Below are 22,493 nucleotides of genomic sequence, written 5' to 3'. Positions count from 1 at the left end.
GTGAAATGAAGCAACAGAGACGGAGAGATTGGCTTTTATCCTATTTATTGAATAACTTGCTTGCACCATGAGTGGGTAGTACAGTAGCCTTTCCCTTTCACAAGGGGGGAGGCGCGATCGGCAGCGTAAAACACACTCTATTCATGGTTGATGCCACACTAGCCATTTGACCCGCGAAGGGCCACACAGTACAAATACAGTATTTAATTTCGTTCTGACCAAGCGCTTGTTCTGGTTTTTTTGGGGATTGGTTTTGTTTTTGTGTCGTCCGATTTTGTAAGTTTTGAATTATACTACAGCTTCTGCTATGCATGTTGCCCGAGGAAGCGGTGTTGGATGGTATTTGGGGCGAGCAACGTTTAAAGACGACTCCGGAAGGGAATGCCGCACAGACGGAAGAAACAAAAATAGTAACAATTGTCCCCTCCGGGCAGGTGTGGTGGTGTTTAAAGGGATCTGCAGTCGTCGTCTGTTCTTATTTTCCCAGGGATGTGAAGGGTTTAGTGCAGTTCGCAAAGGTGCGGCACGTGGCTCAGATTGCCGACGGCACCGATGGCCAGTTTGCTGGAGGCAACCTTCCTGGCGGCCTGAAAGAAAGAAAGAAAAGAAGTGTCATTCGTTCGTGTTTGAGAAACGTTTTGCCCGTTCCGTGTCCCGTGTAAAGCACAGCACTTACAGCTTGAACGTCACCAGTGGTGACGGCATTGACGGCAGCAAGCAGGTCACTCTTCTTGTACACCTGTCCGAGCAGGGCCGACTCCTCGCCCAGCTGATGCAGCAGCGTGCTCTGGTTCTCGGTGTACTCGGCCGCGGCAGCCAGGGCCGACGCCTTACCGCGGGCCACATCCGCGTCGCTCACCGACAGCGACTTCAGTGCCTTCACGCCAGCCTCAACCGCCTTGCCCGCATCCTTCGCATCGCCCGACAGCACGAACCCGAACATACCGTTGTCCGAGTAGCCGTTGTACAGCGAGCTGCTGTTGACGCCCGCGAGTGCCTTCGTGACGACACCATTGTTCGTACCGCGCTTGGTAGCGGCACCGACACCGGCAGCGTGCTGCAGCACCCAGAAAGCCATCGCTTCCTTCATCGAGCTCCAGCCGACGGCCTGGGCACCGACGGCGACGGCAGCACGGGAACCGGCTCCCTCACGGCGCACCTCGCCAGTGTTGAAGGCGGACTTGTTCTCACCTCCCGCGCCCGACTCGAGCGCCAGGCTCTGGGCGAAGCCGACCAGCATCTGGTGGTCAACGCCGACACCGGCAACGGCCGCCCGGTTCGTGGTGCAGTTCGCCGCAAAGTAGTGCTGCATCGTTTCCGACGAGTGCTTGCCGACCAGATAGTCCGGGCAGAAGACGGAGTTGCCCAGCCCGTCGCGGAAGGCGGCCTTGTGCAGCAGCTCCACCGCCTGCACCTCCACCGGCAGACGGGCCAGCTCGTTGCGGATGATGGGCGTCAGCTCGGCCAGCTCCCAGGGCTTGAACACCTGGCCGGTGGCGGTCGCCTCCAGATACTTCAGGCCCACCTCCAGCTGATCCTTCGTCACGGCGACGCTGTACGTTACCAGCTCACGGTCGGCCGCGGTCGTTAGGCTACCGCCCGCCTGCTGAATGTTGCGCGTAATACCGAAGGCGGTGGCCGTCTTGGTGGAGAGCCCTCCGGCCGCACGCAGGACGTGGGCCGCACCGAGGCAATCGGCAGTTTCGTTGCGCGATCCGGCACTAACAAGGATGAACAACTATCATTAGCCGGAAAGTCTAGATGACCCCTTCCCCCCCGCCCCCCTCCACGCCTTGACACTGGACACTCACCGGAAAACGATGGAAATCCGCGACACGGCAGCGTTCGGGTCGGCCGATGCCACAACCAGCTTGTTGGGCAGGGTGGTCGTCTGCACTTCGGCCGAGCCACGGCTGGCAGCGGCAGCCTGTGCATGGGCGGCAAAGCCACGGGCCTGGAACAAAACGAAACAATCACATCATAACCACCAGAGAGCAATCGACATCGACGAACAAGCAGTCTATGCTTTCAGGACGAAAAACCCCTCCGTATCGGTGGATTATTTCATCACGGTGAACAATTTACGTAACGAGATTTGACACTTCGTCCCTCGCAGGGCGAAGGAAAACGCACGAGAACGTGCAGAAAATTTGCCACCGAGCCACCATCGCGAGGGTTCTTACCGCTGCCGCACGAAGCATTGGCGTTTTCGACGTAACGGATGCCATTCTGCTGAACCCCGGTTTAGCTTTTCCTCGGCTGGAAGTTAGTTCGGTTGGACTGCTGCTGAACTGCGCGGCCACAGAAAATCCGGATCTTTGTTGGTGCTCTCGGTCGGTCGCTTTTGATTTTTTTTCTGCTCTTCTTTGCGGTGGAGAAAAATCAGCGAAACGTCAGAAACGTCACGGCGATTGACGGCGAATGCCAAGGTGTATAGAAATACCACAGTACACATGCACATTTGAATCAAATCAAGATTCATGGCGACGGTTAGAATGAAGAATTATTTTTGCATGATACTTTTTTGTGTGGACATTTCGAATAATATAAACGAATAAGCATAGGGCACAGAATCATGTTAATTCTAAAATCCTTTCCAGTAAGGCTATCTGGTATATCTTGACTCGAGTGTTTGAAGTAGTGATGGGTAAATTTGGCAAAAATCCGGAGTCGACTCCGATCCGACTCCGATAAATTTGGAATCGACTCCGGAAGGAAGGTCCACGCTGCAATATCCGGAGTCGTTTGGAACCGTATGAAAAGGCCCTGAGTCGTCCGGAGTCGTCCGGAATCGCTCGGAGTCACCCGGAGTCGGAGTCGTCCGGAGTCGTCCGGAGTCGTCTGGAATCATCCAAAATCGGGTGTAGACGGAGTCATCCGGAGTCATCTGGAGTCGGCCGAAGTCGGCCATACTACTCCAGACGACTCCAACTCCGGGTGATTCTGAACGACTCCGGACGACTCCGACTTCGAACGACTCCGGCCGACTCCAGACGACTCCGGACGACTCCGAGCGACTCCAGACGACTTAGGGCGACTCCAGAAGATTTAGGGCGACTCCGGGCGACTCCGGACGACTCCGACTCCGGGTGACTCCAAGCGATTCCGGACGACTCCGGACGACTCAGGGCCTTTTCGTACGATTCCAAACGACTCCGGATATTGCAGCGTGGACCTACCTTCCCTTGGACGTCTCCGGCTCCGGGCGGATCTAGTGGTTCCATTTTGCCGGAGTCGGAATCGGACTAACAATAGTCGGAGTCGGATCGAAGTCATGGGTGCGCTCCATACAGCACATCACTAGTTTGAAGTGATGAGGAAATCAACTCCAGCGGTTTAAGCAATAATTACTTCATGCATGTATGACTATCTTCAACCAAGGAGATTAGGTACAGTTCAGCCCAAAGGAAAAAGTCCTACTCCCGCAATTAATGCAATCAATTCGTCTTCATCCGAGAAAGGTAATGACAAAAAAAGAATCACGCTATTTCATCCATAACACTTCAAACATCAAACAGATACAACCCCTAGGGAGATATCGTAGCCGTATCAAAAGGGAAATTGTTAACGGAATGCGTGGAAAGGAGGAAAAACTTCTTCCCATGATAGAACGCTTCAGTTAATGGCTGGTATTATTGAATCCTTTCGGTATTATTGAACTCTAATTGTAGATACGAATAAAGACTTGCATATAAAAACTCAACGAGGACGGTCAAATCAGTATGTTGTTCTGTAGACTGTCGGTAGTAGGCTCTGCCTACCAAACAGCGGATTTTGCCTCAGTAGAACTTTGCGTCCTAGACATAGTAGGCTATCATAAAAAGTTCATAGTTAACCACCAAACGAACAAGTTGGCTTTTATTTGCTCTCCGTTTGAACTGTAATTAGTGTTCATTTTAGCCGAAGAGAGAGGCTAAACAATATCTTTGAACATTCGCTCCAAGACATTAAAGGTTTTTTGGTTGTACCTTCTAACAACACATTTAGAATCGATTGTTGTTAAATATGTTTTCGCAATTTATTTAATCAAGGCATCAAATGATTGATTCATAGAAAATGATTCGTTGTATCAAAAAATCGATAAATGTTGTCATTAAAAGAAGTATAGACATAAAGATGCTAAGGAGGAAATGATACGAACATCTGCTTCAAGGTAAATATTGAATTTAAACCGCATTCGTATGTATGGATACCATCGTTAATGTGTAATGTTCGAACGTGGAAATCATCCTTTTAAGATCGATTTTTCACTCTACCTACTTACGCTATTTGATTCGATGGCAAAATTATTCATAAAGTGCATAAAGTTCCACTTTTCCTAAATAAATATATCTTCGACATTCTCTGAGCAGCCAGAAACGTATTTGCTGCAAGCCTTTCTTGCCCACCAGTTCCGATGTCAGCTACTACCTGTTGCTTGAAGCTCACAGAGCTTTGGATGTGTTGTAAAGTAATAAAAAAGGAATGAACGAACGACTCTGTCCTACAAACGGACTAGCCGCTTCTTACTATGAACTATGGCACTGCTTGAACCAACCGAGAGATTGATCTCGCTCGCAGTACATACACCCTTACGGTGTATCTTATGCCGCCGTAGCTCCATTGCCAGACAATCCTCCGGCGTGATAACCGGCTTCAACGGACAATATTTGGCGGTGTGTGCTTTCGTACCGGTTGCTTTGCAGCGCATGCATACGAATGTTTGCAACACCGGACAGGTTACGTTGCCGGCCTCATCCTTGCATCGATGGCTCTCGTATACCTCCCGGTCCGCCTTATTGTTGAAACAGAACACACAGTGCTAGTATATCGGGAGGGGGAAAAGGGGGATACAGATCGTTCGCGTATTAGTTTAGGTGCGTTATCATTTAAACATAGGATTTTCAATTCTACTTAGCATCTGTTCTACAGTGCACTTCTATTAACTACGAGACAGATGAAACAGAGACACACATGGTACACATAGACAGACTGCTATACGAAGGGTTGGCTTACATCCAGCTCGCAGGTACTTTTGTTCCTGCATTTTCGTAGTGGACGGGTTGTTGATTGTTGTTTCGGTTGATTAGAGATGTCCTGCAGCACCATATTCTTCAGCTCTGCTGCAACATCCACAGCTTCCATCAGTTCGCTTCCGTCCATTTCCGGCGCGTGCTTTGGCTGCAGGTACACTTCCTCCTCCAGCTCGCAGGTAGTCCCGTTTGCTTCAAAATCTTCACGAATTTCATCTAACGTCGTATTGTGCCACTTGTTCGCGCGGGCTTCCATGATAAGCGACCTCAGATCAATTTTGTAAGGCGATTGACCGATTAACATCGGAATGAAGTCTGGATAATTTTTTAAAAATTCTCTTGCAGCCTCATTCATTTGCTCGTTCCAACCGTATGGAGCGAGTATTAGTTTCCACAATGCTTCCGTGGTCTTGTTGTCGGAAGCGTTCTGTTTCGTCACCTCCATCTTGCTTTCTAGAACAAAAGGATCACTTTAGAAGGTTAACGTACTAACGCACATACACACGCCTTGTAGGACGATATCCGAGCGTTCTTACCGGGAATTAGCAATGTTTTACACTAGTAACGCAGGATTATACATTTCATTTATAACAATGCATAAAAAATATACCGACAAAACATTACACAAACAAAAGCGATTAAGCGAAAACACATTAAAAAGCTGACCAAACACTGCGGATCACCATCAGAAACCCTTTGCTGCACGGCTTGCAAACATGTGCGAACTGTTTGTGCGCGAACGGTTTTTTGCACAACACACGATTGTGTGCGGCTTTTCAAATGACAGATGTGTGCATATGTGTGCGTGAGATGAGCGATGGCCACAAGTTGCAGTAGCCGGCGGGACCACCAACCTCACACTCTTTGTGATTTTGGTTTTGGGTAAAATTATCATTCCAAGAAACAGTTTTAGATTGAAGTATATAAAAAAAACTAAGTGGGAAATATTTCAGAAAGTGCAATTCAACTAATCTGTTCAAGTGCAGTTTCACCAACGCGCAAGTGCATTGTTTAGTAAAATTTGGCGATGTTTCAAAACATCAGATCCAGCCAGTGTGGCCAGATTATTTTGGCGGTTTTCGGTAGGCGCACCCAAATTTTATCGGTAGGTTTAGAAGTGTTGAACGGGGGGAGGGGGTGGGGGGGGGGGGGGTAACTAACCTAACTAACTTTCCCAACGAAAGTTCAGTAGCACGACAAAATACATCCATTATCTATTTAAAGAAGATAGTTTAGATTTGGTTCAGGCAGTCCCATGAGGCCTTTCTGAAGTGTCGATCTGAAAATTGTACTAGGGATTCTAACCCAACGAATGATTGAGATTCACATTTGCTTCTGAGCGTTGGGGACTCCCTTTTTTTGGGGCTCCACGCGGCCGCTTAGGACATTGCTAAATCGAATGTGCTGTCAGCAGCTATGTCGATTATTTGGATGAATTGGTAACTGTTACGATAACAAAACATAAATTAGAGATTTTTTCTACAAATTGACTCTTAATTAATTCATAATTGACTCTTGAATTGATTCCATCGTATTAAAAAATCGCACGTCTTACAGTATCTTTCAAATACCATATAAAATTTTACCAGCGCGTCCGATATCATCGCATCTCATAAAGTACAGACACGGGCCTTGGTTGTCTCTGCTGAACTTCTTGTTCTGGTTGCTAGTGATTTCCATATGGAGTTTAATACATTAAGTGATTTGGGAAATGATTACATGACTTTTTGGTCAGTATTACGAAAAAATCTGTGATTTTCGGTAGGATAAATAAAAAAAATCGGTAGTTTTAGGGGGCTCATCGGTGAGTCAGTAGGCATATCAAAAATCGGTAGGAATACAGTAGAACGTCGATTATTCGGGCAGCTCGGGACCGGACTGTTGCCGGTTAATCGATTTGCACGGATAATGATCCAAGAAATGACAAAATCATACAAAAATTTAAAAAAAATCACTAGTTTTATAATTTATTCACTTTGAATCAATCGGTTAATCGTTAGTAGAATATTATTGTAATAAATAACTATAGGTTGAACAACTGTTAATGAACAAAAAAGAATTTCGAAAACACCACTGTACACTACAGAGCTGCACAAAAAACTGGTTGCCCACTTGACTATCGCTGTAAATGTTCGCCGTACGTTTGAACAGTTGTCACATTTATGCGCACGGTTAAGCCGCCCGCCGGTTAATCCGCCCCCGGATAATCGACGATCTATTGTACAGATAAATCGGTATTTCTGGTCACTCTGCTCGCGCAATTGACATTTTTGTCAAATGATGATGATGTTTTCTAATTTTGCTGCAGAAAAGAGAAAAAAACACACCAGCAGGGACGGTGAGTCGTGCGAGTTTTGCTACAGTTTTCATCGTGCAAAGGTGACGCCAGGAACGCTCCCAGCGCGAGTGTGTGTGTGTGTGTGTGTGTGTTTGTGTGAAGCGATTACAGTTGGAGCAGTCCATAAAACGTTTGTTTGTTTTTCGTTTTATACCCCATGATAGTTCATACGACTCTTTACAGTTTCTGAATCCAGTATCCAACTCGGCAAAGGTGAAGAAAGTTTTGGGATATCAATCTATTGCGAAGTTAGTGCGTGATGAATGGGTGAATATTTAGTCGCTGTCTCTGCGTATAACCTGAAATGCCGGGGGAAAAGTGCTGTGCTGATAAGTGTTTTTCACCAGCCCAAGTCCATTCCGAAAAAGCACGTAATTCCATGGAAGTTCACCCGAACGATGCAAAGAAATAGTTCTTCTGGGTAAAAAGTAAACCCCCTTTTCCCGGAACGTGACGACGCCGTTGCATATGTGCAGACAGCTCCCTACTTTCTTTGCCGTGTCTCTCTGTCTCCCTCTCTCTCACACACACACACACACATTGTGTGGGAGGACGGCTGTGTGTGATTGCATGTTTACTTACGTGCATCTGTGTGTGGTTGTGTGTGTGTCCCTCCGTATGGATGATGATTGTGCATAGTTGAGTGGGTTTTGTTGTGGCTCCAGTTTTGCATCAGATCCACCGTCGCTGTGCGCAGTTTTGTTCAGTTAGGCATAGGCGTGATTCATCATAACATCATCGGGCATCAGCTCGCGCATTCTACACAACCATCACCATTCACCATCATCAACGTCACCATAGCGCGCTCGTTTCTGTGGCTGTGTGCGTGCGCGCTCTCTCTCTCTGTCAAATTTGTACGCATTCAATTGACAGTTGTGTTGTTTTTGTGGGACAAAATTAGAAGAACTGGTTGGATTTTGGTTGTTCCTTTTGCCGAGCGGTGCAACGTTGTGAGGAAGCGCTCTGCATTCGGTAACGCAGTGGATTTGGAGAATCATTGCCAGCATTAACCCTTCGCTGTGTATCTGAAAAAAAAAGAAACACCCACACGTAGGCCCATTTTTTGTTTAATCTGCGCAGCTTTTTCCGCATCTACACAGGAAAATGTGTGCACCATAGGGTGGCAAACGAGTGTGTGGTGCATTGAATCTGTGTGTGTGTGTTGTGTGGAAAACTGTTCAAAATTAGAGTCCCCAATTGATCCGACAGCATCCCCTTCCGTTCGTCCGGCAAAAGCAATCCAAGTAAACCATAAATCACTCCGCATAAAACAATTGCCAGCGCTTTAAACGCACTGTGGGCAACACACACACACGTTCCCCCACACCAGTCCAAAATGGACCATTGCCAGCCGACTATGATCTCGAACCACTGTCGAATGCACTTTAGCTAATGCGGAGATTGTTCCCTTTTTTTGTGTGTTTTCCCTTCGTATGTGCTTGTGTGTGTGTGTATTTGTATCTGTTTGTCCATGTGGGTGTGAATGCTGAATGCATCATATTGATCGCTGTTTTTTCACCCTCACTCTCTTGGTGCCGTTGCAGGTGACCGGAACCGTGTCCGAGCCCGGGAGCGCTTACCCCGAAGAACGTGTGTTCGCATTTATCGATTTGTGTTCCGGGGGTGAAAACCGGAACAAAACTACCGGTACACACAAGTGTAAAGGAAGAAGAAACAGAAAAGAGCAGTAATCCCTTGTGTCTGTGTTTGTGTGCGTGTGTATGTGTGCTTGTGGCAGTACAATTGTGTGAGCTGTTTTTCCTCCCTTTGCTGCAAAGGGCAAGAGGACGTGGGAGGACCCACCTGGACACTAGACACACACCCACACCTGGTGGAAATTAATTCCCTGTTCTGTGTGACATTGTGAGCGAGCCGTACGTTGTGTGCTTGAATAGTGCGACCACTTTTCCAGGGGGGTTCACAGGGACGTCGGCATCGAAAATGACATCATTCTTCAACGTTGGGGCCCTCGGGGGCAACCCGTTCTCGACGCCCGTTGGACAGAAAGTTGGTGAGTAATTTTAGTTTTTTTTTTGGGTTGTTTTTGATTAAGCTTTCTGGTTTACAATTTTAGGATTTTTTTTGTTCAAGAGTGTGTGAAACACCCAGAAACCCTTTACTGAATGTGTGACAAAAATGAAGAAAGTATGACTAAAATCCCTTCGGTGCGGCATTAATGGCATCGTCATGCTTGAAAAGCCCAAAGATTACGCGCGCGCGTTCGCAGACGCAATCCGGCCTTGGAGGTGAAAGTCCACCCGGCCCCGTGTGCCCATGGACACTTTCCCCACCACCCAGCACGAAAAGCACGTTACGAAAGCGAATGGGAATGGAAATCTTTGAGCCGGTCCATCTGTTTGACCGGTGCAATGATGAGATTCGTGTGAGTTTTTCCCCGCTGACGGGTACGGTCGCTTCCATAGCACATAAAAAAATACGGCCAAGGTGGATAAGTGGCGCTATCACGCTAATATCGCTTGAACAGTAAGACAGATAAGCTGCACGGTGACGTGTGTATGTGTTTGAGTACGTCCACTGGACAAGATAATGATAAGAAGCAGACACAAAGAACCGCGCGCGTACCACGGCAATACCTTTTTAAAGTAAACACAGCAAGAAACTGTGTCGGAAGAAACAACTCAAGTAAAAGAAGGCAAATGTAATGTAGCAACACGCTCCATTCTCACCTTTCTTTGTCGCGTTAGAGCTTCCATGCGGGGAGCTTTTATTCCATCCTTCAAGAAGGTCTTTCTGCGGTTTGAGGGAATACTTTCTGATACTGCCACAACACGAAGCCTTGCAAGTGAGTTTCTTTTGCTGGATGCGGAATTGGCAACACAAGCTGCAAACGTTGCGCCCTGTTTAGTATCCAGCAAAGAAGAAAAGAAAAAAAAACAAAATTGAACCTTTATGACGTGTGTTTGCGGTTTTAAATTGTTGCCAACGGAACATTGCTTGCATCAATCACTAGAACGGCCCATTTATGAAGCGAAGGGTTCCGCTGAACGGATGTTTCATTTTGATCTTAAACTCTCCCAGAACGGCGTCTTTTTTTAACACATTTTTTAACGCAACGGGCAGCACTTTTGATCGCTTACCGATGTTTGATAAGTGAGCTTGATTGCATTATAGCTGAGTTTCAGCAGCTCAAGGTTCCGGTACGTTCGCTGCTTACTGAGAGGCGTTAGCGATCGTTAGGCAAGATAATAGTCAAAATGAAATAATACCAACAAAAAAGTTAGACGCAATTATTGGCATGCATACGGCATGAGTGTTGGGGCCGTTACAGTCAAGCGTGCCCTACGACGCACACTCCCTTACATAAATCTCTGTTGCGCAATTACGCTTAAGCGTGAAGAGATGATTTACAATTTTCCACTGATTTGATGCGATGCTTTAATGCCCTTTTTTCGGGGGGACGGGACGGGCGGGCGATGTTGTTACGCCACTGAATGCTGCACTGTGAATGCAGCATTATTGGCATTATTTTAGGCAACTTAAAATACCTTAAAACCGGTGTAGTATTATGTGTTGTTACTGGCACAAGAGCGCTCCGGATGTATCGAATCCGCGGTGACTCACAGACGGCCAATTGGAAGCATTAAGCCGGGGGCGTGAGCGGATAGGACGTGCGATCTCCCAGGTGGAATCTATAGTGCGCAACAACAAATTTAAAAAAATGAAACACCACCAATAACAACCGCTCAGAGAGACTCCAGACCGCGTTGGCGGTGGTTGTAACGTGCATCTAGCAGTGTAACAAACAATTGCCGTTGTTGTACGCGCACCAACACGCGCACGAGCGAGCGGAAAACAGCTCGAGGTGCATTCGCCCTTCACGGCCGGAAACCCATCCCACCTGATACAGACCAACAACGCGGAGGAGAAGTTTTAGTTCCACGAATTAACGCACAGGAGACGACGTGTCAGCCCTTCGCCGGTTCGGCCGGTTGGTTTGGGGAGAGTGGGGGGACTGTACGCGCGTGTAAATGTTTATTCACCGCACCGAAGGAAGAAGCCATACCGAAATGAAACCGACCACTGCTCGACGCACCTCCTTGCCATCGTAAACCGTGGCTGGATATTGGTTCGTTCGGTTCGGTTAGGATACATACAGCGGTTAAAGGTTTTCTCAACCCAATTTGGAGATGGGGTGAGATGACCCCATGGACGTGTGGGGGCTTGTGTCCCGTGTGCGGGAATACAATGCAATGATGCGTGAAACGCATTATGACTCGTGTAGTGTAGCTATGGGCATAATTGTGAAGCTAAAAGGTCATAGAAGCAAAGAAGAGACATAATTGTTATGAAATTAAAATAAATTAATTATTATGTTTCGTAATTTAAAATCCTAACAAAATAAGACATTACAAAGACACATGTATTTAATGTCATTACAAAAATGAAACATTATTATCATACTTAAACCATAAACCTACCGCCAACACTGTACTGGAAAAGGGAGTTCCCCAAACCCGTCAGTGGCCACCATCAACAGTTGTGTGCTGCCAGTGTCGTACCATTTCCACGATTTCCTCCGGCGCACAATGGTGCGTTATGCGAGTTTGGTCACCAAACGCTCCCTCCTACTCCACCTGCTGACGCTCCACTGTACCATAGAGAAGCAAAGGAAATGATTTACATAATAATTATTCACCAGGCGACAACCGACCGACCGAACCGACCGCGACCGCCTCAATTATTACGTTGCCCGTTCCGTTCCGTTCCGTTCCGTTCTCTGCTTCCGTCAAGACGTGGCAAGAAGACGTTGCGCGCCGTGCGTGTCATTGTGGGCTCATTTGAATGTTGTTATTGCTGTTATTATTGTTGTTGTTTGCATTTCCTCGTCGCTAGTTCTACAGACAAACAACGCACAATTACTGCAGGAGGAGAGAGGGCTTGCCTGCTTGTCCTGTAAAGCGAAGGACATCAAGGGCATAATAATGTTGGTGCTAATGCTTTATAATTGTGCCATTGTGCTTGACTGGAGCCTGCCATTTCGTCCAGCGGGAAGTTGGTAGGATCGAACATAAAACAAATCACGATGAAAAAAAGATTGGAATGGGAATTGGCGTGAAAATTAAGTGACAACAACAAAAAACGTAGAAACTCCCCCACTGATCGATTACATGTTCTTTCAGCTTTGTTTTTGGTAAACAGCGAGGAATTGGAATTTTCTTCATTACCTGCATGAAAATGAAGCTGGGGTTTCCCCTGTTAATAACGGCTTTTCTTTAACGCGCTAAATCATCATTCTTAAGCGTGGAATTCGTTTGGAACAACAGAATAATTTTGTTGTAGATGCACTGAAACGATGCGATGATGATGGTCTTTCCACCTGCACACGCCATTTCATGCTTCAATGCCTACTGGGACTGGGGGTCTACTGGGTTGAATCGATGCTAATGTTTTACCAGCAAAGTAGGTGAAAAGCGCTGTGAGGTTGTGTCCGATAGTTGATGGATCTACCATGCGCGACGAATCGGGATTGTTGTACGCACGTCGGTTAATAAGAGCATAAGAGCTTCTCGCACTGCTTTTATAGCGATATGATTTTACCCAATGTCTTCTAGGCTTGTGTTACATGCTAGCTTCAATTCATATGGCTACTATGAAATACAACATTCCTCACTTCTTCTTTCCAGAATACGAAATACGGTTCATATCTGGAAGGCATTCAGATTTTGTCCATACCGTTCGAAAGAATGCTGATGTATCGCTTTCTGGTGCATTGGTACTTCTACACATTCCGCGAAAGATTGATTTTCTTCGTCTGAACCATGTTCCACTTCATTCTTGATGTTTCCAGAAATATCAGTAACTGCAGCTTGTTCAATAGCTTCCTGAGGTATTGTAGAATCCGGAACTGGCACTTTTGGTTCCTCTACTTTCATTCAACCTAGTCTGAAGGGTAGGGCAGTCCAAATTCATCCACGATGTTGGCCTCGATTCCACGAATCAATTTACGCCTTCCGTGCCATACTTCCAGAAGAAGATTAGACGTTACCTTCCGGACTACTTCAATAATTTGTCTTCTGCATGGAAATTTCACCGTGTCGCCACCATGTTTCCGATGAAATTGTTAATTCTGGGCAACTTTAATTGATCGAATTACAGGTTCAGGCTTCTTAACGTTGTCCGTATGTTTCTGCCCATCAATAGCTGAATTGGAGTGAACCTGTAAACTTGGAGAAAAGTTTCACGAGAATCATAGGTTTTTGGTTCCTCTTAACTGTTGTATTGGAGCACTTATGTTCACTGTTAATAAAACACTTGATACACTTGAATCAGCTCCGGTTTAACGCAGTGTCTACTATGATTATGTTACATGCTAGCATCCATTCATATGGCTACTATGATATACAATATCAGTGCTGGTAGGTAGTTCCTGATTTTTGTAGTTGATTTTAAGCAAGAAATTGTCTCTGTTTTTTTTCAAAATTGTTTGTGTCTGAACTCAAAGTGTATGAATATCAGGTGGTCTCGTCCCATACAAATTGACAACTAATTTCGAAATCAAAAAAATCTCCTTTTGACAGAATGGGTGAAGTGAATTTCCATAGGAACCGTTCGCTTTGTTCTTAGCAACACATACGTAGTACACATTGGTGTCCTCATCGACGGCATTATTTTGATCCAAAAATGGATTTTAATTAGTTCAGATTTGGTTTAGCTTACAGTAACATATATTTTGAGTGCTTTTTAAGGTATTTCAGTGCAAATAACGAAGATTCTAAGATTGTTTGTGTGTAAGGCAAGTCGTCAGAAAGCTTGTTTGGGGAAATGTTTTCACCCATGCTGTCAAAAAGTGACGTTCAACTTTTGCAATAAAAAAAAGGCTATGAGACCACCTGATATTCATACACTTCGTCTGAACTCATCATACGGATGTCTTGAGCGTGCATGCGCTCAAATTCGCGTTGGAAAACGTTCAATTAGCGAAAGAAAATAACGGTGATAGCAACGTTTGTTTGGTAAACATCATTCTTGAGCATTCGAGCACCGGCCGGTACCTTATCCCGGTCCCGCGCTGATAGTGATGAGCGTTTTTGCTCGTTAAAGGATTAAATAATTGAATGTTTGGAAATGGGCCTATCTGGCAAGGGAGGGCAGCCCGTCCATCAGCAAAAAGGTCGTGTTTACTTTCTTCCATTTAATCAGAACCTACTGCTGGCATTTTGTAAACAATGATGAATCACAATAACATTACTGTGATACCACGAACAGTGCTGAAGAAACTGTCCAATTGTCTGTGGTTCATCAGGAGGAATTTGGTTTTTCTTGTAGCTTTTCTACGGTTCCTCTCACTACGTCACAGCCCTCAGAGTCTCAGGTCAGGTCACAATCATCGCACCAAGAACCCAAAATGCTGACAGGCAACAAGCACACCGGCCAGGAGCACACGGTGACGATAAGCTCTCCCACCCGGTTCGAGGGGTTTCGTTCGCGGGCGGCGGAGAACTTACTTTAATGGATTGCTGCTTATCAGTTACGTTAGTCAGGTCGAACTACCTTCGAGCATGACATTAAGTCGTCGGGAGAAGGGCACACAAACACACATAAATACAAAGTGCGATGGATTTCATGGTTCGTTAGCAAGCTCCGCGTGTGTGACTCACTGCGAAGGCCTCTAATGGCCACACGAAATGTTGTTATGATTGCAAATAGGCAACATGTTGTTTACTGCGAAATTGGCAGCTGTTCTTGTGTGTGTGTGTGTTTATACGACCGAAATGGACGGAGCGTTTAATGGTCCTTTAGCTATGAGGTGATAATTTGGTTAGTAAGACGTTAACACGGCATAAAGCTAGCTAAAGGAAGTGGGAAAGTCTTCGGTTGCAGATGATGTTGTATAGAGAATGATTATTCTTTGAGACCGATACGAAAATCATAAATTATTGCCCAAAATGACAATGAATCTAAACGATCTTCTTTCTCCTCTCCTCTCCTCTTCCCCCACAGAGCAAGCGACAGATGCTAGTCTCGCCTCGGAAAACTGGGCACTCAACATGGAAATCTGTGATATGATCAACGAATCGTCGGACGGTGCCCGGGACGCGATGAAGGCGATAAGGAAGCGATTGACGCAAAATGCGGGAAAAAACTACACCGTCATCATGTACACGCTGACCGTGCTGGAAACGTGCGTGAAGAACTGTGGCAAAGCGTTCCACGTGCTGGTCGCGAACAAAGAGTTCATCCAGGAGCTGGTGAAACTGATCGGCCCGAAGAACGATCCACCCCCGATCGTGCAGGAAAAGGTGCTCAGTCTGATACAGATCTGGGCCGATGCGTTCCGCTCCCAGCCCGACCTGAACGGGGTGGTGCAGGTGTACCAGGAGCTCAAGAACAAGGGTATCGAGTTTCCGGCCACGGATCTGGACGCGATCGCACCGATTTACACGCCGCAAAGGGTAAGCAATCGAATGGTGTGTGTGGGAGAAGCGATTGAAGACTCCCATTTCCTTCTTGCGACTATTTTGCAGAGCGTCCCTGACGGTGCTCCAGCGACGGAAAGTGCAAACACTCTGCCGGTTTCACCACATCACCATCATGCTTCACAAACGCCAGGATCGCCAGCAGTAAGTGGGATGCGAAGTCGTCGACCATTCCCGTTTTCACTTTACATTAAAACATCCATTTTTGGTGTGTGTGTGTTTCTTGCCTACACAGATGCCTCCACCGTCATCGATGTCGCAGGATCAGATCGCCAAGCTGCAGTCGGAGCTGGACATCGTGGCAATGAACATGTCCATCCTGGGCGAGATGCTAACCGAGCTGAAGCCGGGTCAGGAAGATGCGGCCGACTACAAGCTGCTGACCGATCTAACTTCTACTTGCCGGTACGGTGTCCCAGACACACACAGCTCTTCAACCGCTTCGTAATAATCCGCTCTCAATTGCAGGGAAATGCAAAACCGAATCGTCGATCTGATCGGCAAGGTGCAGCACGACGAGCTGACCGCGGAGCTGCTCCGGTTGAACGACGAGCTGAACAATCTGTTCCTGCGGCACGCCCGGTACGAGAAGAACCGCGACCCGAAGAATGCCTCCAGCGCGACACCGTCCGCCATCCTTGGGGCGGCGCTCGGTGCCGTTGAAATGCGCGACCCGTCGCTGATCGATCTGAGCGAAGAGCCGGGCGCTACCGGTGGTGGTGGTGGTGGTGCGGTCGGACACAACGTGTCCACGCAGCTAGCAGGGCTTAGCCTGGCGGCGGCCGGTTCGACAGCGACCGCCTCGTCACAGCTTGCCCAGCTCACGAGCGTAACGGCCCAGTCCGGTTCGTCGATTGGCGGGGCCAAGTCACCGAACAGGGCGACCACTGCCGGGGCACCGGCCGGCAGCAACATTCCACCGGACGTCGTATCGGACGAGTTCGATATGTTCGCCCAATCGCGAAACACTACCGGGTAATGATCAATATAGTGGTGGAGACCGCTGGACTGAATGATGCTAATGGGCCCGTTTAACGCTTCCATTTTTGCAGCGAGAAAGAACCTTCACACCGATTAGATGCTTTGGGTGCGCCGGCAGGCGCCAACACGGCAGCGCTGGTAAGAATCTAAAAACCGCACACTCACTCACACTACTGCCCCTTACATGCATTCCCTTTTCTTCCGAAATGGTGACTTGTTTGACGTCATCAAGTTTTGTTAGTAGTCGTTTTTTTACGATCCTCTTGCTCTCTTAGCTCCATTTTCTTGTGATAAGTTTTCCTTTTCTTTGCAAGGTTTTCCAAGTCACTTTCAATCGTAAATATTGTTATACAGCGCGTACAAGATGTTACAGGGGTTTCCAAGTCACTTTGGACTGTGCACATCATTATTCGCCACCACCAAGATGTTTTTCAACAGCTGGTCTAATGGTTTATTTGTATCATAATACAATTTCAGATCTTACACATGATTTTCAACACACCATAAAGAACTGTCACACAACTCAATACAGCTTGATACGTGTTGAAAATCAAGTGGAAGAACTGAAACATTTTTGTGATGCAAATACAACATTTTTGACAGCTGTTGAAAAACATCTCGCAGGCAACGAAAAATTTTGTAGACATTGGAAATTGACTCGTTAAACCCTGTAATCGACATCGATTTGACATTCCATTTCCATCTAAATTATTTGTAGCTTCATCAGCATGATTTTCAACACTACAACGGTCCAATTGCTGTCGTTTTTCACCGGGGGCTTGAAGCCGCATCTCAGAATTGTTCAACATTTTCAAAATCAATATAACATGCAATTTGAAGCGAAATAGACCCATCAAATGTTGAAAATTATGCTGAAGAAATTGAAAAAAATACGATGAAAAATTGAAGTATCCGAGTGATGTGGAATACCTTCTTGCACGTGGTGAAAAACAATGTTAACATTTAAAAGTGACCTTTGGAAACCCTTTATCCTTTCCATTGCGTCTGCAATCGTTTGTTCTGTTTGCAACAAACTTTAGTTCTGTACAATACTTTCATTTTCAACTATTGCCTGGGTTTGTTGCTTGTGTTGGTCGGAGTGTTTAGAACGGTTTATTTGAATTTCACTTTCCAATTCCAATTTCCAATTCGAAAAAGTAGTCCAATTTGAAAAACTTACTTCCAATACTGCTCAAAGTACTATCGAACGATGATTCAAAACCAATACTTCCGAATTACAGTAGGTGACCGCTAACTGAGAGGTAAACAAGCTCCAGTTAACGAACAATGTTCGCTAACTGGAGTGACGTTTCTATGGATTGATTGTTTTGATCGGTGTTGACTGGAATAAACATACCAAACTTTTTTTTCATTTATATTGATTTAAAGTATAGTAATTCGTGTAATAACATAAACTAATAGCAAACGTAGGCAAGAGACCCTAAATTTGTTTGAAAAATGCACATTTGCGACAAATTTCTCTTTATGAGATTCCGGATGTTTCATGTTTTGACGTTTAAGTGTTCGTTAACTGAGAATCACTCCAGTTAGCGAACCTCCAGTTAAAAAGCACTCCAGTTAAAACACATCCAGTTAGCGGTCACCTACTGTATCAACCACTTTTCAAATCATCCCCCCCCCCCCTCCCCCTTTTTTCTCTGCTTCTTATCGTGTGTATGTCGTTCTTTCTTTTTCTTTTCTTTCATTTTGATTTATATTGCCCGTATTGTATGTATTATTCTTCATCCTTATTACGTTCTCTGTAATGTTTGTCGACTCCCCACAATCGAAATGTAAAACAAAACCCAAAACTGCTGCCAAAATTATGCGATCATCGGGGCGCTTCTACTGAAATTGGTTTACCACGCTGTGATCGACTGTGGTGGTGTACCGTGTGTGTTGTTTGTTTGTACTTTCATCACAAATTGGAAAACGATCCTGGTTCCGGTGATTGCTACTACACACACACCCACACTACTCGAAATAAATACACAACAACAACGCCAAAAAACGATACACCTTATCATCATCTTATCAACCTCGGCAACATCGCAACAGGGTACGAGGGAATCGGAATTTGACGAGATCGAACAGTGGCTAGGAAATCCGGTGAGTAGTACTCTTGCCATGTGGCGGAAGCTCCGTTTGCTAGGCTAGAGCACCTTTTGTCTTGCACGTGCGTGGGGAGCGGTAGCAGTAGTCTTCGTCGTTGTTGCGTTACCATGGTGTAGCAGGTGTAGCAGAAGCTATGCATGCATTGCAAAGTAGCCTTAGATTTCAATCACTTTCCTTAGCCAGCATGTTTGTTTGTTTTGTGTTTTTTTTAATGTTGTGTTGTTAATGGCAATTAAAAATACATTCTTTAATTAAATAAACTCCATCAATTTCATGATCTCTCTCTATCGTTCTCGCTCTCTCTCTCTCTCTCCCCCCGGGAACAGGACGACATTGATAACCTCGAGGCGCAATTGGCGGCTGCCGGAGCGATGGGCGGCGGTGACGGAGGCGCTGGCCACGGTGCCGGCACGGAGGAAAGCCTAACGAGCAAGGAGTTCGAAAAGTTCCTCGCCGAACGGGCGGCCGTAGCCGAAACGTTACCGACGATCAGCAGCAGCAGTACCACCACCAGCAGCCCGGCAACCACGGCCAAAGATCGCAAGAAAAAGTCCGACGAAACGGACGGTCTGCTAGCGCTGTGAAAAGCAGATGCGCGGGGTGATCGTGATCGGGGTGATCGTGATCGGGGATATCGGGGACACACTGTTTGTTTGCAGGGGAGCCGCCCCGGCAAGTTGTTTCGTTTGATGGTTTTATTTTGTAATTATTGTTTAATATAGTTTCTGCTCCAGTCGCGCGCGCGTTCCTTTGGAGGTATTAGTGTTTGTTTTTTCACATTTAGGGGTTTCCCATAGGGCAATAGAAATGCAGACAGAGAGCTAGATAGAGAGAGCGCAGAATGTAAGGAGGTGGATCGGGATAGAAAGTTTTGGTGAAAATATTTAGTAAAAAGAAATGCCAAAAAACCCCAAAATTTAAAAAAAGGAAAGAGGGAGCAGCATCGTCTCTGTTCTTGTTTTTAGATTTGCACCTTTTTTTTATTATTTTATCGCCGTCACGGCACAGCGAATGTGAGCCATATTATACATATATAAAAGCAAAAGTGCTGCTGCTAGCTACCACGTACGGAACTGGGAGGGACGCGGAATCATTATGGGACGAAAACAGAAAAAATACACACAGACAAACAAACAAAGACGCGAGCATCGTAATAGAAGGAGAAAATATATTTAATTGTGACCCTAGTTGTGTATTGTATTAAGGTATACAAATCAACCTTACGTTCGGTAGGGGGAAAGAAACGTTGTGAAAGGGTTCTTGAAATTCGCATAAAAGGATAAATTGTAAATCGGTTAGGGAATGAGAAATGAAGCTGATTTCGGGGTGTGTCATCATCGATCGAATCGATAAGTTGCATAATTTGTTTAATTTCCTTTTAATTGTTGTGTGCAAAACAAACAAACCAAAAAAACGATTCGATGTTGTGATTGTTAGCTTTTTTATGTGCTGTGTTGTTTGTTTGAAGAAAAAAAAAGTACGCGTGTTGTTGCTTCTGAACGTAAAATACCAACGCTCATCGAACTATGATGAAAGCAGAGCAGTATGTAAAGGATCACCATTAAAATTAACCACCAATAGGGCTTACACAAAACGAAGAAGAAGAAGCGAATTAATTGTTAATATGGATGGAGCGCGAAAGTTGCAAAAGGAAATGTTATTTCAAAATCACCTCGGGTCAGGGCTTTCCAAACGAACTAAACCAGCTCTCAGTTTCTGTGCGTGCAAAGAAAAGTTGTGAATGGCCGTTTATAATTTACCTTTTCCCTTCAAATCTTAAAAGAAAGACAAACCAACAGGATAAAAAAGCATAATATTGTCCAATAAAGCATGCAAACAAACTCAAAGTTGCAATCATTTGCGTAACCGTTGCGTCCTAAATTCAAATCTCCCTCAATCTCTCTCTCTCGCGCGCGCGCCATCTGGTGAGCATTCTGGATCCCTCAACCACACTCACCTTCAACGGAGCGTGGCTTTCGTGAGCAGTGTGGCCAGATTAGTTTGGCGGATTTCGGTAGGAACACCAAAATGTTATCTGTAGTTTTTGGTAGGATTATCAAATTTTTTCGGTTGAAATTTAGAACTCAGTTGAAAAGAAGTTGCTGTTGTTGCTATCCTTTTCTTACAATGTGTTTTGCCTAGCTTCAACTAATCATGGCATATATAGCCTTCTAACTTTCCGAGCAAAAATCTTCATGAATGGTCGTGTGGTCAGATACGTGGGTATCAACACCAACGATCATTACTCAAATCTCACTTGCTTCAGTGCTGGTGGTTTCCATTGGAGTAGTATTTAAACAATCTTATCGCCGTTCTAGTTCTAGCGATGCATAACTTCAATGCGAAACCATACAACAGTGCAGGGAAAATGAGAAAGCTTTCCTCCAAGCGAGGAGCACCAGTTTTTTATGCTAATTTAAAATGCATTAGTCGTTCACCGTCTGCTAAACGAAGTCTTTCTATATTCCGTTCAGGTAGAGAGCTTGAGTTGTTTAGAACCCGTTTAGTGGTTGTTTAGTGGATTTCCCAAGTGCCACAAATCCACTAAACGACCACTAAACGGCTTCTAAACGACTCAAGTTCTCTACCTAAACGGAATATAGAAAGACTTCGTTTAGCAGACGGCAAACGACTCATGCATTCTAAAAATAGCGAAAAAGCTGGTGGCGCTCTCTGTTGGTGGGATACCCCAACTAGTTGAGCTTCATCGCTTGCAGGAGAGCTTTCTCATTTCCTCTGTACTGTTGTATGGTTTCGCATTGAAGTTATGCATCGCTAGAACTAGAACGGCGTTATGATTGTTTAAATACTAAACTCCAACGAAAACCACCAGCACTGAAGCAAGTGAGATTTGAGTTATGGTCGTTGGTGTTAATACCCACGTATCTGACCACACGACCATTCATATAGATTTTTGCTCAGAAAGTTAGAAGGCTATATAGGTCATGATAAGATGAAACTTGTCGAAACACATTGCAAGAAAAGGATAGCAATATAACGATGAGTTGTAATACGCCATCTATTGATCAAACCAATGAAGCTGTGGGGCTTTCATTTTTTTTCTATGGATATTCAATTTTCCAGTCGTTTAAGCTTAATCTGTGGCGCTTGGGTTGTGGCCTTAAGGCCCTATCACTTTGGCAAATTTGGGATGGAATTGGTACGTCAAAGGGTAGGATAGATGAAAAATCAGTAGTTTTAGGGAGCTCATCTGTGAATCGGTAAGGCAATGGTCTAATGTTGTGGCGCGCAACATTGTCGCTGGGAAACATATCGCTAAGGTGGTCTATGAATGGTGCTGGCAACATTTAGATTGAACATTTTATAGCGTCAAAAATGAGAAAAATTAACAGCTCCGAGTTTATTTTGTATGAAGTGTTGAAATAATGATATATACACCAAAATTATACTACAAATGCTAAAATTCCAAATTTAACAGATGTAAACAAAACCCCCACTGCTGCTGTATCATATCATACACCCTATTGCTATGACAAAGGTAAATAGAAAATTTTGCCAGACAAAAATCAAATTGGTTTGAATTTGGTCAGCAACAAAGTTGCGCTAGCTGTCAAATGCCATACATTTTGTCAGCAACAATGTGGCGCG

The 22,493-nt window shown here is 45.4% G+C and overlaps 3 protein-coding genes across 27 annotated transcripts; 1 reads left to right on the top strand and 2 right to left on the bottom strand.

Moving 5' to 3' along the window:
* Positions 1-28: 28 nt before the first annotated feature.
* LOC1276772 (cytochrome b-c1 complex subunit 2, mitochondrial) lies at positions 29-2,421 on the bottom strand. The gene is made up of 4 exons (XM_316158.5): positions 2,184-2,421; positions 1,812-1,954; positions 677-1,721; positions 29-587 (listed from the first exon to the last, which is right to left on the bottom strand). The coding sequence occupies exons 1-4, from the start codon at positions 2,226-2,228 to the stop codon at positions 501-503; spliced, it is 1,320 nt and encodes a 439-aa protein (XP_316158.4). The 5' UTR covers positions 2,229-2,421; the 3' UTR covers positions 29-500.
* Positions 2,422-3,993: 1,572 nt separating this feature from the next.
* LOC1276771 (uncharacterized) lies at positions 3,994-6,041 on the bottom strand. 2 transcript variants are annotated; one of them, XM_316157.5, is made up of 3 exons: positions 5,549-6,041; positions 4,996-5,465; positions 3,994-4,801 (listed from the first exon to the last, which is right to left on the bottom strand). In XM_316157.5, exons 2-3 carry the CDS (start codon positions 5,455-5,457, stop codon positions 4,484-4,486), a joined length of 780 nt encoding a protein of 259 aa, XP_316157.2. In that variant the 5' UTR covers positions 5,458-5,465; positions 5,549-6,041; the 3' UTR covers positions 3,994-4,483. The 2 variants fall into 2 exon arrangements, with proteins under 2 accessions (XP_316157.2, XP_061497395.1); XM_061641411.1 differs by having other exon boundaries at positions 4,996-5,482; positions 5,549-5,794.
* A 1,090-nt stretch (positions 6,042-7,131) lies between these two features.
* LOC1276769 (TOM1-like protein 2) lies at positions 7,132-20,071 on the top strand. 24 transcript variants are annotated; one of them, XM_061641393.1, is made up of 9 exons: positions 7,132-7,350; positions 8,895-9,361; positions 15,313-15,764; positions 15,837-15,932; positions 16,024-16,193; positions 16,257-16,763; positions 16,841-16,907; positions 18,828-18,878; positions 19,211-20,071. In XM_061641393.1, the coding sequence occupies exons 2-9, from the start codon at positions 9,292-9,294 to the stop codon at positions 19,466-19,468; spliced, it is 1,671 nt and encodes a 556-aa protein (XP_061497377.1). In that variant the 5' UTR covers positions 7,132-7,350; positions 8,895-9,291; the 3' UTR covers positions 19,469-20,071. The 24 variants fall into 24 exon arrangements, with proteins under 24 accessions (XP_061497377.1, XP_061497371.1, XP_061497387.1 ...); XM_061641387.1 differs by having other exon boundaries at positions 7,279-7,563; XM_061641391.1 differs by having other exon boundaries at positions 7,322-7,391.
* The last annotated feature ends 2,422 nt before the right edge of the window (positions 20,072-22,493 follow it).

The sequence above is a fragment of the Anopheles gambiae genome, chromosome 2 (genome assembly GCF_943734735.2).
Source record: "Anopheles gambiae chromosome 2, idAnoGambNW_F1_1, whole genome shotgun sequence".
Classification (NCBI taxonomy): domain Eukaryota; kingdom Metazoa; phylum Arthropoda; class Insecta; order Diptera; family Culicidae; genus Anopheles; species Anopheles gambiae.
The sequence above is the reverse complement of the archived record's forward strand: the minus strand, read 5'-3'. Positions and strand labels throughout refer to the sequence as shown.

Excerpts from the sequence above, each read along its gene's own strand:
- LOC1276769 (XM_061641393.1), top strand. The coding sequence starts at position 9,292 with ATGACATCATTCTTCAACGTTGGGGCCCTCGGGGGCAACCCGTTCTCG. Across the intron at positions 9,362-15,312 it reads GCCCGTTGGACAGAAAGTTG|AGCAAGCGACAGATGCTAGT; the intron begins GTGAGTAATTTT and ends CTTCCCCCACAG. Across the intron at positions 15,933-16,023 it reads AAACGCCAGGATCGCCAGCA|ATGCCTCCACCGTCATCGAT; the intron begins GTAAGTGGGATG and ends TTGCCTACACAG.
- LOC1276772 (XM_316158.5), bottom strand. The coding sequence starts at position 2,228 with ATGGCATCCGTTACGTCGAAAACGCCAATGCTTCGTGCGGCAGCG. Across the intron at positions 1,955-2,183 it reads CAATGCTTCGTGCGGCAGCG|GCCCGTGGCTTTGCCGCCCA; the intron begins GTAAGAACCCTC and ends GTTTTGTTCCAG. Across the intron at positions 588-676 it reads CCACTGGTGACGTTCAAGCT|GCCGCCAGGAAGGTTGCCTC; the intron begins GTAAGTGCTGTG and ends TCTTTCTTTCAG.
- LOC1276771 (XM_316157.5), bottom strand. The coding sequence starts at position 5,457 with ATGGAGGTGACGAAACAGAACGCTTCCGACAACAAGACCACGGAAGCA. Across the intron at positions 4,802-4,995 it reads AAAGTACCTGCGAGCTGGAT|CACTGTGTGTTCTGTTTCAA; the intron begins GTAAGCCAACCC and ends CCGATATACTAG.